The sequence below is a fragment of the Haemorhous mexicanus genome, chromosome 28 (assembly GCF_027477595.1).
Source record: "Haemorhous mexicanus isolate bHaeMex1 chromosome 28, bHaeMex1.pri, whole genome shotgun sequence".
Taxonomy (NCBI): Eukaryota; Metazoa; Chordata; class Aves; order Passeriformes; family Fringillidae; genus Haemorhous; species Haemorhous mexicanus.
This window is the reverse complement of record NC_082368.1, coordinates 1,978,878-1,994,656: the sequence shown is the minus strand read 5'-3', so window position 1 is coordinate 1,994,656 and position 15,779 is coordinate 1,978,878. Positions and strand designations below refer to the sequence as shown.

At 49.8% G+C, this 15,779-nt stretch overlaps 1 protein-coding gene across 2 annotated transcripts in view; it reads right to left on the bottom strand.

Annotated features, from left to right (window-relative positions):
• NSF (N-ethylmaleimide sensitive factor, vesicle fusing ATPase) overlaps positions 1-15,779 on the bottom strand; it is an 80,613-nt gene that overhangs the window by 10,893 nt on the left and 53,941 nt on the right. For both annotated transcript variants that reach the window (XM_059869620.1, XM_059869619.1), the window contains exons 10-17: positions 14,861-15,026; positions 14,326-14,400; positions 12,074-12,261; positions 8,744-8,839; positions 7,858-8,014; positions 6,548-6,681; positions 5,056-5,122; positions 4,787-4,866 (exon numbers count right to left, since the gene is read on the bottom strand). In XM_059869620.1, the coding sequence (XP_059725603.1) occupies positions 4,787-4,866; positions 5,056-5,122; positions 6,548-6,681; positions 7,858-8,014; positions 8,744-8,839; positions 12,074-12,261; positions 14,326-14,400; positions 14,861-15,026 (963 nt within the window). The remainder of the gene's footprint in view (positions 1-4,786; positions 4,867-5,055; positions 5,123-6,547; positions 6,682-7,857; positions 8,015-8,743; positions 8,840-12,073; positions 12,262-14,325; positions 14,401-14,860; positions 15,027-15,779) is intronic.

Sequence of the window (15,779 nt, the reverse complement as noted above, 5' to 3'; positions counted from 1 at the left end):
AGAAAAATTCACTTTTTTCATCCTTCATTCCTACAGCAGCCATGGGGAAGGCAATGTGCCACGTGTTCAGCCCACAGAAAATCAGGATTCAAGCCAAACTCCCAAAATTCAGGCACAACATGGGAGTGAATTACCAAGGAAGGAGGAACAGCTTGAGATCATTTGGTGTCACAGTCACAACCAGGGCACTTCCAGCCCAGTTCTTCCATCACCAGAGATCACACACAGGCACAGCCTTAGGCCTGCACCCATCCTGTCCATTTTTAGGCAAAGTGCCCCACTTTGGAGCCCAAGGTCCCTCTGTGCTGACAGGGGGACAGAGCAGAGGTGTGTGTCCTGCCCTTCTGCCTTCCAGAACAGGGTGAGCCCAGAGCTGAGCCCTCTGCTGCAGGGTTTACCTGACTGAAGGATGTTCTCATGCACATAAGAAGCTTCTTGAACCAACCAGTTTTTCCAGGATGGATTCCCCTTCCCCAGCAGCCATTCCCAGCAGGCAGCACATCCCTGCCCAGGGGGAAGCAGACCATGACACAGTTACAAACCCTGCTGTGAGCAGCTGCAGCCTCTACACTCAGTGGAGTCCCCAACTACAGAATTTCACCAAATCCAGCCAGCCCCAGGCCAGGAGAGCCTGAGCTCAGCTGGAACCAGGCCCTGGTGGCACCGAGGTGCCTCTGTCACCCACCAGCTGCTCACTGTGCCCTTGTACAGCTTTATCCTTGTGTTTGGGGTCTTGGGAATTCCTCACATGCAAAGGGGGAAACACAATTCCCCAGGTTTGTGCACAGAGAAGTAACATCACTGGTGACTGGAATTGCTTCCAATTCACACAGAGTGATGTGGGACCAGGAATGCTTCTGGAATTACATCAAACAAGGAGATTCTTCCCCTGTACCCTTCAGAGCCTCCAGTGTCCAAGTGAGAAAAGGGGCTGGGCAGCAGTGGAAGGGCAGCTCCAGAGGAGGGTCTCCCTTCAAGAAGAAGGGTTGGGGGCTCTGGGAGTGATGGAAGGACATTCCCAGGAGTGGGTGTCCCCTGGAGGGAAGGAGCTGGGGGCTCTGGGGGCAGTGGAAGGGCAGCTCCAAGGGCAGCCCCAGCAGTGGGTGTGCCCTGGAGGGCACCTTGCCCAGGCAGACATTCCCTGAGCCTGCCCAGCCCGCTGGGGCTCGCTGGGGGTGCTGAGGTCCCTCCCTCCCTGCCGGGCCGATTGTTGGAAGCAGCAGGGAGGCACATGTGAACCTCCCCGGGGCTGGGAGAGCCTCCAGGCCCGTGTGACTCTGCATGTAGATGAAGCAGCCCCGGCTCTGGGAGCTGCTGCTGCTCAGTTCTCAGGGAAGGCTTTTTCTCCTGCTTGGCTCCCTGCTGAGATAGCCCTTTTCAGCCTTTCCATCCCCCAGTCCCTGCTCCTGCACAACACAGGCAAACTTGATTGAATTAAAGACCCAAGAGAACATGGTTTATTTTCTTCTCTTCAAGGCATTTCAGAAAAGATTTTTAATTGGTTTAAAAAAAGATGCTGAACAAAATGCAATGGTTTCCAGCCCTCTTGAAGCAGCAGTAACAGATAGCACTATTTAACACTGCTGAGTGGAACCACAAGCAGGAGCTGTGACTGGCAATTTAAAGCAAGCTCAGAGAGGTTTCTAGTTTATTTAAAGTCTAAAGTGTTTACCCTCAAAAGAAAACCAGAACCTTCAAGTGTTTGCCCTTCCCACACCACGTTCCAATAATCCAGCCTGGGAGGAAGAGTGGAGCCTGGGAGGCAGCTTCAATTCAACAGAGACACACACCTCGATGCATAATTAATAACATTTCATCCCAGAAATGCTTCTCTTCCACACAGAGCCTGCAGTGATTGCAGGGAGCTGCCTGCACATCAAGAATATCCCTGCAAGTGACGTGACACCCCAGTGAATTCATAATCTGGGCCACAGCAGTGGGAGCAGCCGTGGTGACAGGACAAGGGGGAACAGCTTCCCCCAGCCAGAGGGCAGGGATAGATGGATGTTGGAAGGAAATTCTTCCCTCTCAAGGTGGGGAGGCCCTGAAATGGAACTCCCAAAGAAGCTCTGGATCCCTGGAAGTGCAGGGGGTGGAATGAGATGGGCTGTAAGGGCCCTCCCAACCCAAAGATCCTTGGAAATCAGCTCAGTATTTCAGGTACCCCCCATGAGTGAAACACTGAAGCAAAGGGAACAGGTATTGTCTCCCCAGCATCCTGCCAAGAATTCCTCTCAGCACAGGGATGTCCCAAGACATCCCATTTTTACAAGGAATGATGCTATCCATGATCCCAGCCCCACAGAAATCCAAGGTGCTTTGAGCCCAGGCAGCTCAGTCCCACTCAGAGCCTGTATCTGCATCTCAAACTCCAGCAAGCCCTGAGATCAGCCATTCCCTCCAAAGAAACTGCTCCTCAAGGCAACCTGCAATCTCCCAGGGGACGTGGAAGGTGTTGATTAACCCTCAGGATTATTTCCATCATGGGCTCCTTACTTGAATTCAAAACCCCCAAAGAGTCTTTGTGTCCAAATCCAGCCCCTTTACCAGCACACTGTCACAGCAGAAAAGGCCTTTCCTGCACAACTCTATTTCTGACACACAGCTTTGGGTTTTTAAATGCCCAAGCTCCCCACCTGCCCTGGCTATCCCAGGGAACTCACTCCAAACACACCAGGAAGAGCCCTGTCCCCAGAACTGCCAGAGCAGGGCAGCCCAAAGGGCCCAGCTCACCCCATGTCCTGATTCCCACAAACCTGGACACTTAAAAAAGAAAAAAAAAACCCACATGATCAATCAACCAGTGACATTTCCTCAGCAAACTCACCCTCTACCCCCCAACAATTTATGGCTTAAGTCACCATAATATTGGCTGTCAAGGCAGAGTCTCCCAGCCCCCAGGGCACTTCAAACCCTGCTGAGCACAAATCTCTGCAACAAGTGCAAACTTGGCAAGTATCTGTGAGCTGCATCCTGTGTCCTGCTCTTGGGAGCCCCAGGTGCCACCCAAAGGGCAGGAAAAGCCAGCAAACTGAAAAAGCTGCCCTCAGCCAGCTCCTCTGCACTCATTTCCTGGGATTTGCTCTTGTTCAGGATCCCAGGATGGCTCCCAGGCTGGAGGGGGCCCTGGTGCCACTCCCTGCTCCTGCAGGGCCATCCCAGAGCACACAGCACAGGGCTCATTACTGATGGTGCAGCCCCATTTTCAGAAAAATTCACTTTTTTCATCCTTCATTCCTACAGCAGCCATGGGGAAGGCAATGTGCCACGTGTTCAGCCCACAGAAAATCAGGATTCAAGCCAAACTCCCAAAAATCAGGCACAACATGGGAGTGAATTACCAAGGAAGGAGGAACAGCTTGAGATCATTTGGTGTCACAGTCACAACCAGGGCACTTCCAGCCCAGTTCTTCCATCACCAGAGATCACACACAGGCACAGCCTTAGGCCTGCACCCATCCTGTCCTTTTTAGGCAAAGTGCCCCACTTTGGAGCCCAAGGTCCCTCTGTGCTGACAGGGGGACAGAGCAGAGGTGTGGTCCTGCCCTTCTGCCTTCCAGAACAGGATGAGCCCAGAGCTGAGCCCTCTGCTGCAGGGTTTACCTGACTGAAGGATGTTCTCATGCAGCCCAGCAGCAGCACACACTCAGGATGCAATGGGCAAATGGACAATTCAATACTTTTAGTTCCTTTGACAGCTGAACCAAATCAAGTTCTGTTTTCCCCACTGATTTCTGAGAACAGCCATGTCCTGGCAGCAGGTCAGGGATTACAGGAGATGAGGGGACCAGGAATGGCTCTGCTGCTGCACACAGGCAGCTGCTCTGCTCCAAGCATGTGATAAAACTTGGTTGCTGTTGTGTTACACACTTCACATGGCCTAGAAAGCTCGCTGGGAAAATCTTTGTTCTCCCAGACTGACAGTCACACAGGGAACTCAGGGCATGTGGCATTACAATTTAGTTCAAAGTCCTGGATTTGAAAGGTCTTTTCACCAAACCCTCTAATGAAAACAACACTCACACACAGGCTCCTGTGCCAGGATATTAAACATGACAAAAAACTGACTTCACCCAGACTGAGCTTCTCTGCTTTTTCCTGACACCAACTTTCAAGGTGTTCTGTTAGGATGTTATTTATTCATGCAGATCTCTCACACACAGAGCAGAAAGGCAGTGAAGGACAGGAAAATGGCAAACAAGAAAGGAGCCTCAGCCTGCCTGTCTCACCCAGCACGAGCTGCAGAACCCTCAGCACTTGTGATGTTCCTAAATCTCATCGAGCCACCGAGTGCAAACAGACAGGATCAGCACGAGAGACAAGCTCTTAAGCTTCCCTCAGTCATTGTAATTAACACCTGATCATTTCAAGTTAAGAACAAATTAAACCCCTGACAACCACAATCACAGATCACACAGAAATTGATCTATAAATAGGGAGGGAGCACGTGGCTGAGCCAGGGGTGGGTCTGGCCTGAACAGCTCCTCAGAGGGCACAGCTGGCACAATTCAGCTTTACATGGTGAAGGTTAAACTGCTTTCTTTAGTCAGTATTTTTAGGACTAACTGCAGAAGATACAGCCCCCAGTAATTAGATATTTCAAGCTGAATCCCTTGTGGTTATCCTAGAAATGTCCAAGTGAATGAAGAGCAGCAGGCTGGGATTAAGGTGGCTGACTCAGACAAAGCACTGACACCACTGGCAGCTCTGAGGCAGCCACAGAGCTCCCACTGTCCATTCCTGCAGGAACAGGGACAGGGACAGCTCCCACTGTCCCATCCCTTACCTGAGGAGGGGCTTTCTTCAGCAGCACCAGAAGGGCTTGCAAGACCAGGTTGGAGAACCGAGGTCCAATTGGGACATAATCTGAAAGGAAAAACTCATTTTAATGTCCATGGAGCAGATGCACATTTAATCCACTTCATTGTAGCAAAATCAGTCCAATGCCCCTGAAGTGAATGGTTCCAGATAATTTCCAGCTTGCAATGTTTCAACATTGCAAATACATCAATATTTCTGCAGCAGCCAGCACAGCTCTCCCTCCTCCTGACTCACCTAGAAGTCGCTCAATGTCGTCCACAACAACACAGCTGAGCTGGGACTTGTAGGCATCATCAAAGATCTGAAAAACAGTGAAATATCACAGGGTTAAACCTCAGCCACAGCACTGGGACAGCCACAGGTGGGCCTGCTGATGTGGGTTCAGCTGAACACAGCAGCACTGAGAGGAACAATCTGAGAATGAAACAGGTGGGGAATGAGAGATCAGGCTGCCTGCAGGCAATAAAACACTGCCATCTCCACCAATGTAGTTTATTTTTTCATTTACTCCCCACCCTTGGCAACAAGCAGCTGCCCTGAGGTTCACTGTAAGCCACGGAGAAACAAGCACCATTCCTCTGTTTTTGGAGCTGGGACAAGACTGATAATGTGTCACACACACACAGAGAACCTGCCCAGCTGTAACACAGCTGGGCAGCTTTTCTCCTCAGGCTGGATATTGGGCACTGTCCAGAACAGCAGCCTGCAGGGAGAAGGGACAGACTGAGGGCTGGATCTCAGCCCCAGTCACCCTTCCTGGAGCAGCACAGTGTCCTGCACAGCTCTGGCTGTGAGCAGGAGGCAGCACTAAGGACAGCAGCCCTGCCCCCAGCAAACCCTGACTCCAGTGAATCCAAAGGCTCCTTTTGGAATCCAAGTCACAAACTGGACCTCCATTGCTTCTCCTAAGAACCTTCCTTCCCTTACAAACTCTACAACCCTGCACCAATGTGATCAGAGTGACATTCAGCTCACGTGCTCCATTCAGTATCAATCATCTGAAAAATAAGTGCTGGGCTGCTCCAGGGAATGATAATGTTCAACTCATTCCCATTCCCCAGCTGCCCAGGTTGTTAAACCTCGTGTTTAAATAAAAACCCCACTTCAGAACAGGTCCAGTCCCACTCAGGCAGGATCTGCTCTCCCCAAGTGCAGCCCTAAGCCCTTCCTGGCTCCCCCTCCACAGGCAGAGCTCCAGCCCTGCTCATCCCAGATCTGCTCTGCTGCAGTTTGCCAGGATCTCACCCCAGACTTGAAACCTTTCCTGAAACACTCAATGCCACAAAAACATTGTGACAGGAGTCTGGTGTGACAGAACAGGAGGGAATGGATTCACACTGCCAGAGGACAGGGCTAGGTGGGACATTGTGCAGGAATTGTTCCCTGTGAGGGTGGGCAGGCCCTGGCACAGGGTGCCCAGAGCAGCTGGGGCTGCCCCTGGATCCCTGGCAGTGCCCAAGGCCAGGATGGATGGGGCTTGGAGCACCCTGGGACAGTGGGAGGTGTCCCTGCCATGGCAGGGGTGGCACTGGATGAGCTTTAAGGTCCCTCCCAACCCAATCCATTCTACAATTCTGTGATACATTCAACCTTATAAATAAATATATGCAGGATTTCCAGACCTAGAGAGAGCAGAAAACACCATCCCAGAGGTAATTCACCTTTCCCTGCAGGAGAGAACCCAGAACTGGGCTGGCACCAGGCACAAGGGATGACACACACATACCTTCTTCATGGCCTGGCACTTGGCTGTTTCAGAAAACCCAATCATCTTATCAGGAGAACAGATCTTGATAAAGGGGAAGTTGGATTCCTCTGCTATTTTTGCTGCTAAAGCAGTCTTCCCACTGTGGGGGGGGCCTGAAGCAAAGGACAAACAAGGAATAAACAAGGCAGAAAACAGCTCTGACAATGCTCAGTGTGAAGGATACCAAGGGTATGTTTAGAATTCCATCCAAAGGCATCTGCAGTGTGAAATGAATGTTTTTCCTACTTGCAGAAGGAACACACTAACTCCTGCTGCAACCCAATCCTCCACATGAAGGCAATTAATGGAACTACTTGAGCACATGCAGAATGATTTACCATGACACAAAAGGGCATTACACTTTCTGTAGGAGCAGCCATGGCACCAACACATGTGAGTTTGTGTTTTGGATGAATTTCTTGAGCTTATGTCCTGTCTCAGTGTGATCTCTTCTGGCACCTTGGCAAACAAGCCAGCAGCAGGCACACCAGGGAAACACTGGCAAAGGCAATTTGCCTGAATTCACACCAGGATAATTCAGAGACCACAGACACACCTGAATCCATGCAGCCAACATGAATCAGTTGGGAGGGACAGAAGAAATTGCTGGGCACTAACACAAGGAATTACTCAGGGTTAACTCCAAAGCTACAGACCACAAGCAACAGTGGTAATGCATCTTTTTGTACTTTGGGAAAGGAAAAAGGGAAGAGATAAATAACAAATTCTACTCCAATATAACAAATTCTCCTCCAAAACCTGTAACACAGATACTGGAACCAGTTTCCAATACCTGAAAACTCTCCTTAGGCAGTAACTGGATAGAGGATAGGCAGTCTGGATAGAGGGAATCCACCTTAAACTGACTGAGACACCCAAATGTGGCTGTTAGAACACAGCTAATTGCACGGATGAGCTCTCCAGTGACTTCAAAGAGGATTTAGACAACTGACTCAGCTAGAGACATCTCCACTGTAAACCAGCCAAATTCAGGTTACTCACTGGGTACATTTGGGTTATTCACTGGGTACATTTGGGTTATTCAGTGGGTACATTCTGGTTCTTCACTGGGACATTTTGTTTATTCACTGAGTACATTCCCTTCTCCCTTGTTCCAAGCACAGGATCCCTTTGGCTGAGCAGTTTTAATATCCAAAGCAGTTTCACCCAAGCAAACTGAAAGAGCCCAGTTCCATTTGTCCCCCAAGGTGTTTCCTGCAGGTGCAGGATGTCAGAGGTGAGCAGGAGCAGCCTCCAGAGGGATTCCCAGGTGCTCCCCTCAGCTGTACCTTCCAGCAGGACGCTGACCAGGGGAGTGCGGTCGCTGTTCTTGGTCTGCTGCACCAGCAGCTCCCCATCATCCAGCACCCTCGTCACTGGGTCCCCCCACTTGATGATGCCATTCATGATGTAGCTGGCATAGTCCTCCTGGTTGGTTCCAAATGCCTGCAGAAGAGAAGGAACACTTCTTTTACCAAAGAATTTTTCATCCCATCAGAAAAACCATGAAACAATTAAACAAAAATGACCAGGAGCAAGGCTCTGGGAGATGCTGAAGTGAGACAGCCCCTGGTGACTCACAGCATTCCAGCTCAGAGGGCTGAACACAGGTGGAGACCAGGCATGTTCAGAATCATCTTATCATAGGCCCTCACAAGCAGTTCCAGTCAGTGCAAGTTGCCAGTGGGTTCTGACTCCACACTGCGTGGAGACAATTCTCAGAAACGAGGCTTAAACCTCCTCCTACAGCCCAGGGGGTAAAGCTGCCATTCCAGCTCCAAGAACTTGACCCCAGGTGATGGTCAGGTCAGTCCCCATCCCTGCCTTCACCTGTCTGAATTCTCTCTCCCAGAGGACACCCAAAATTCACTGACATCCTTCCAAATGCCCCCTGCAGATCTCCACTGGTGACCTTTGTCTTCATGCCCCCAGGAACTGAAGTGGCCTAAAAGGGAAAGCTGTGGCAAGGAGAAGAAACCCCCAGCTGTTCTTTATCTGTTCTGGTTCTCTTTATGACTCTCTGGGCAGCAACAGGCACACAGAGAGAGCTCAGAGCTCCCCACCTTCACAACACAGGACATGCCAGCCCAAGGGGCACCCCTGCTGTGTGTCCCCAAAGGAAGTGTCCCTCCCATCCCTGACTGCACTGGTGGCTGTTCCTGCAGCCCCACTTACTGGTTTGATGTCATTCTCCAAGGATGCAAAGAAGTCTCCTCTGGTCACCCGCAGGCTCTCTGCCTTCTCCATGTCCACCTCCACTTTGTTGCTGGCCTAGAAAGGCAGTAAAGGCCACACTGAGGTGCAGCAGCACCACCCAGCTCCCCCCAGCCTCCCTCCACAGCCCCAGCCTGTGGGGTCAGTGATAAAAATCCTTCTGTGGGGGCATTTGCTGGGTACCCCTGGAGCCACATCCCAGCCCCACAGAGCCACTCAGGGCAGCTGTCCCACCCCACTGTGTCACCATGATATTTTATGGAAAATCTCTTTGCCAGGATTTTCCTCCTGACAAGCTGAGAAGCCTCAGAAAAGAAATGTGAACAATAATTATCTGATTGCTTGGAATGTGGTTTGAAGGCTGCTCACCAACAGGTGCATCTTTGATTGGTTCCATGTGAATTGTTTTTAATTAATGCCCAATCCCAGTCCAGCTGTGTCAGGACTCTGGTCAGTCACAAGATTTTGTTATTCATTCCTTTCTATCCTTCTGATGTCTCCTTTCTCTTTCTTTAGTATAGTTTTAGTAGAGCATTTTCATATCATATCATATCAAATCAGCCTTCTGAGAACTTGGAGTCAATTCTCATCTCTCACCTCGTCCTGGGGACCCTCACACCACCACAGGGTGATGCTGAAGGGCAGAGGAGCTCTGTGACCCCCATTTCAGAGAAGCCACCCCAGCTAAGAGCAGGGCTGGAGCTCTGGCCCACCCTTGCTGCTGCTGTGCTGCAAAGCAGGAGCCAGTGAGGCTCCAGTGTGGGACTGACCTCAGCCCAGTTCAAACTTCTAGAACTAACTGGGATTACACAGGTACCCTTTGGAAATGGGAACTAAGACAAATAAACTACATTTAACCCTCAGAGATGTGTCTCAGACATTCTCCTCCAACAGGAACCTGTAAGAACAGAGTGCACCAGAGCACGGGAAGGAAAAATAACAATAAAAAGAATGACATGGTGCTTGTCTAGAGGAGCAGCAAATGCAGCCCCTAAACAGCAACCACAGGACCCCAGCCTGGGCAGTCCTGCTGTGCCAGACACACCTGCAGCCAGAGCATGGCTGAAATGAGAGTCTCTTCTCCCAAAAACACCCCCCAGGCACAAACACAGATACCAAACAAACAACTGAGGGGATCCTTAGTACAGGTGATCACTCTTCTACTTTGCAGAGGGAGATGAAGGTACTTGAAACCCTCAATAAATTCCTGAAGTTGTGTGCACACTTGAAACCAGGGGGGCTCTTACCTCCCCAGCCTTTAATGAGCTCATGTTTGAATTTTTCACACACACACTTTGAGAGATAATCACAAGAGTTTAAATGATTCAGAAGATAATGCCCCTTCATTTTCCATTTGTGCTTTTGCTTCTCACAGGTGCTTCTGAAAACTGGGTCAGGCCTGTGATGTATATTTTAAGTTTTCAGTACTTGTAGGAAAGAATAAAGTATTTTACTGCTTCATTTAGCTAAAAGCAATTTCAGAATAAAGAATATTACCCAAAATTACTATGTCAAAGTGTTTGAAAAGCAAAACAACACGTGGCCACTTCCCATGTGGAAAACACATCCATACATTACTGAGATGTGGATCACAAAGCACCCAGAGGAGGGGACTGCTCTTTCACATCTGCACATTGCCATCTCCCCTTTTCCCACATGATTTCTGGGCACAACAGGGAATAGATCAAAACACCAACACTCCCCAAACTCACCCAAAACTCAAGCGCTGAGAAAACATCAACTATAAGCAAAATTAATTATTTAAGGAAAATGTTTTGCCTGCAAAGAGAACAATCCAGAAGTGCTGATTTTTTTTTTTTTTTTGAGAAGGGCACAAGAAAGTGAGAAAGTGATGATGTTTGTGGTTTTCTGCTATATGAAACAACAACTTGTCAAGTATTTTGGTTATACAAGACTAATTAGCAGGAAGAGCAATTCTTCCTTTAGAAAGAGCACTCCCAGGAGATACAAATGTCTAAGCAGCAAATGGTTTCTCACTTAAATGAAAGTGTGATTTGCTCTCCTCACATTTGAGGCTGAGCAGATTTTTACAGTCCCTGTGCTGTGGGATTGATGTCCAGGGCTTCTCCCTGCAGGAGCTGCCCCCAGTCCTGGCCAGGGGAGCAAGGGCTGTGCCTCTGGCTCCTTCCTCACCACCTCATCATCCCATATTTCAACACCACTGAATACTGAGCTTTGCATCTGCCTCCCCAGCCCTGACATTTGACAGCCCTGAGCTCCCCCCTGCAGCCAGAGGGACTGGGGGGCAGGGAAGGGCTCCCTGAGAACAGAGGGACTTGGGAAGGTTGCATGACCCAGAGGACGTGGGGTGATCACCACGTCAGCACTTATCTGCACTGGAAGGTTTTGCACAAAGCCCCCTGAAATTGGATTGGAGCAGAGGGTCCCTTCCATGGCTGGAACACTTGCCCACACAAAGCACCTCCTCTGCTCTTCTGGCTCTTGCATGAGGAAACTGAGGAGCCATCTCCCTGCCCTGATCCCAGCACACTCCCCATGACCCTTCCCAGGCTTTTTCAGGCTGAGGAATCCCAGTCTAACCATTTTTCCAAAGAAAACCCTCCTGTACCTCTGACCCCCTGCTGCCATTCCTGGTTCCAGCACAATCCAGCACACCAGGGATTTGACCACAGCCCCACTTTTGCTCTTTACCTCTCCTGGTAAATTCTAACCTTGCTGTTTTGCTATTTTTCACTGACAAGGACTCAGCTGGGATTTCCAGACCATTCCAGCTCCAAGAACTTGACCCCAGGTGATGGTCAGGTCAGTCCCTGTCCCTGCCTTCACCTGTCTGAATTCTCTCTCCCAGAGGACACCCAAAATTCACTGACATCTTTCCAAATGCCCTCTGCAGATCTCCACTGGTGACCTTTGTCTTCATGCTCCCCAAACCAGCTCTGAGGTTGTAACCTCCCCCTCCTTACAGAACATTTACCAACACATTGAGAGCTGCTCAGGCTCCAGCACAGCCTCCCTAGAAATGGCTGCTCTAATTCCCACCTCATCTCCTGGGTCCAATGAACAAACTGCACCCAAGACTTCCAGTTTTTAGCAAAACATCCTCCAAAATCATCTCTTCCACCCCAGCAAGCTGTGCAAAAGGCACCTGGAGGGTAGAGGGAATTCAGAATGAAAGAAAGCACAGGGAAAAGGTGAATTTCATCTCCTAAGGTACACTGATAGGCCCCTTTCCAGTTGGAGGGAAACATTCCATATTCCAACCACAATTATTTTCCCATTTTTGCCCCAGTAGGACATGACAGGACTGACCTTAATGTGTCTGTTCATGGCAGTGGACTGAGCAGCTCGAACCAAACCTTCCAGCTCAGCACCACTGAAGTTTTTGGTCTCCACTGCCAGCTCTGCAATGTCCACATCCTCAGCCAGGAGCTGGTGCTCCCTCATCCTCACTGTGTGGATGTGCAGGATCTGGAATCGGCCCTTCTCGTCTGGCAGGCCTGGCATGGGGGAGAGAACACACCCAACCCCTGAGCACAGCACTGCAAATGCCCTGGCCCTCCCCTCCGTGTTGTCATATTTTCTGAAAAATCCCTTTGCTAGGATTCTTCTCCTGGGAAGCTGAGAAGCCTCAGAGAAAAATGAAAACAATAATTATCTGATTGCTTCTCCTGTGTTTTGCTGCTTTGGAATGTGGTTTGGACATTGTTTACCAACAGGTGATTGTTTGACTGGTTTCATGGGAATTGTTTTAACTTAATGACCAATCACAGTCAGGCTGTGTCGAGGCTCTGGAGAGAGTCACAAGTTTTTCATTATTGTCTTGTGAAGCCTTCTGTCTGTATCTTCTCTCTATTCTTCAGTATAGTATTCTTTAATATCATATAATATCATAAAATAATAAATCAGCCTTCTAAGAACATGGAGTCAGATTCATCATTTCCTTCCCTCATCTGGGGACCCTGAAAATCCCACAGTGTCCCCTCCTTCCAAGGCCCCTTCTCACCATGAGCAGCTTCACTCACAACGAGGGGATTTGATGGTGCTGCCACTGAGAACATTCAATTACATTAACTGCTAAACTGAACAGTGTCACCCCCAAACCAGAGAGAGCAGCACAAGGTTGAGTTTCTCTCCTCAGGGCTCTTCCAAGTTGGTTGCTCTCAAATTCCCACACCAGGAATGACTGGCATCCCTCAATCCAGCTCCCACCTTGCAATTACCATGGAATGGACTGGGTTGGGAAGGGACCTCAAAGCCCATCCAGTGCCACCCCTACCATGGCAGGGACACCTCCCACTGTCCCAGGTGGCTCCAAGCCCTGTCCAGCCTGACCTGGGACACTGCCAGGGATCCTGGGGCAGCCCCAGCTGCCCTGGGCACCCTGTGCCAAGGCCTCAGCACCCTGTCCATAACAGATTTCTTCCTAATATCCCACCTGACCCTGTCCTCTGTCCATTAAAAGTCTCTGCCCCTTGCCCTGTCACCACAGACCCTGGTAAAATCTGTTCTGCTCCTCTGTCCCTGAGTGCCCTTTCCCAAGGGGTCACATCCACTAATTACTGAATCAGCTGAAAGTTTACTCTCCCAAAATCCAGAGCCTCTTCACATCCTTCACACGTTCCTTTTCATCAGCTGAGGTGATCATTCCCAGCCTGCACCTTAGCAAGTCATTTCTGAAGCCCACAAAGGGTGATCCAGAAGATCCAGAAGATCCTTCTCTTAGAAGTGGAACCTGTCACCCTGAGCCCCTCTGTGCCCAGCCCCCTCCAGCCTCAGCTCCAAGGATCTGGTGTTTGCACTGATCAGTGTTTGTGTGGAGGGGATGTGAAAAGACATTTTACAACATGCACAGTACCCAGGAGCATTCAGTCCTTGTCACCTGATGATTTATTCCAGGATCACTGAGCTTTCCACCAGCCCCAGGCTGTTCTCTACTCCATCTTTCTCCAGGGAATTGTCACCTCAGCACTGAGACCCAGGCCAGGCACCCTTCAGGCTCCACCACAACCTTCACTGATCAAATCCTGATCTCAAATGCAAAGCCAGTGATCTGTTCTCATGAATCTAAGACGATCTGGGTTTATTTTCTTAATAAAGCCTACCTGATCAGATATTCCCTAATCTACCCTGCACTGGGTGTGCACAGTTACAGAGGTCCCTTTCTAGCTACTGACAGAAAGCTGCTTTTCCAAGTGCTTTTCCAGTTGCCAGATGAAATGGCAAAGAAAGCTCTTGGCCCACTTTTAGTTCACCCAGTGCTCTTGCCTGGCCTTCCTGCAATTTCCACCCAGGAATGACCTGCACCATTATTTGCCTCCTTTCCTTCACACAAATATTCAGGGTCCTGCCTGCCATCCCTGCTGGGCAGAATCTCAGATCAGGTTTATCAGTAGGGAAGTCCAAAGTGGTGCTTTATTGGTCTGTTTTAATGGATGTTCTGGAGGGAGCTGCACGAAGTTCAGCATCTGAACCATGCTGGGGATTGCTCACATTAGGATCTGTGTTTGCTTTGCTGCTGTAGGTCCATGGAGCTGAGGAACTGGGCTCTGCAGTGTGCTTACCAATCTCCATCTTCACCTCCAGCCTCCCCGGCCTCAGCAGGGCCTCATCAATCAGGTCAGGTCTGTTGGTCATCCCTGAAGTCAAAGTTAAAACAAAACACTGTTATCTGAGCTTCCTGAGTGGGTTTCCAGCCCCTGGTACAGCCCACACAGCTAGGGAGACACTCAAAGAGTCCCAAGAAAACAGACAGAAGGCACTCATCTTCTGGAATGCTGGGAAATGCTCAGGGAGACCCAGGGCAACAGGGATCAAACCTGTGCTTGTGGCTCTGCCTGTCCTTGGGCTCCTGCAGCAGGACAAGCACAGCAGAGCAGCCCCACTCCCCACAGGCTGATGCATCCATTCTATCAGTCCTTGCAGGCTCCCCTAAACTACGAAACCCTCTTACCAAAAACTAAATAAGGAAATTGCTGAAAGCAGCAACATCTGCCAACCACAGCAGCACCTCCCTTTAAACCAGCTCCAACAGCAGCCATGGCACCTGAGCTGACCAAAACCCCAGCCCTCAGGACAGAGCAAGGCAGCCCCACCTACCAATGACCAGGATGTTGTTGAGCTGCTCCACACCATCGATCTTGGAGAGCAGCTGGTTCACCACGGTGTCGTGCACGCCAGTGCTGCCAGCCATGCTGCCCCTCTGCTTGCAGATGGCATCAATCTCATCAAAAATGATGATGTGCACCCCACTGTTGGCTCCAAGCTGTGGGAGAGAGGACAGGAGTGTCACCAGATTGCTGGGAGCAATCCAAAATCAACACCAAGCTCAGCCACACAGACACAGTATTGGATTTGCAGGGACCCTCATGGAATGATGAATCTCACTCCATGTTCTCAAAAGGCTAATTTATTATTTTATGATACTGTAATATATTAAAGAATACTATACTAAACTATACTAAAGAATACAGAAAGGACACTTACAGAAGGCTAAAAGATAATAATGAAAACTCGTGACTCTCTCCAGAGTCCTGACACAGCTTGGCCCTGATTGGCCAAAGAGTGAAAACAACTCCCAGCAGAATGCAATGGAACAATCACCTGTGGGTGAACAATCTCCAAACACATTCCACATGAGCACAGCACAGGAGAAGCAAATGAGATAATTATTGTTTTCATTTTTCTCTGAGGCTTCTCAGCTTCCCAGGAGAAAAATCCTGGGCAAAAGGATTTTTCAGAAAATGTGCATGTGACAGACACAGCACTGAGACTCCGTGTGTGCTCAGTATCACACCTCTGTGTGTGTGTGTTTCTCACCCCTCTCCAGGGGAGCATCCTGCCCATCTCCACGTCAGGGGGCTCAGGGGGCTCTGCCCAAACTCAGGACTTTGCAGCTGCCCAGGTTTTAAGGAAGAGCACAAGGCTGAGCAAGCCAAGCAAAGGCCAAAGCTCAAAGGGTCCCAGGACTCAGCACCTGGGAAAGGGACAGGTACCAGGGACAGGAAACAAGGCCTGT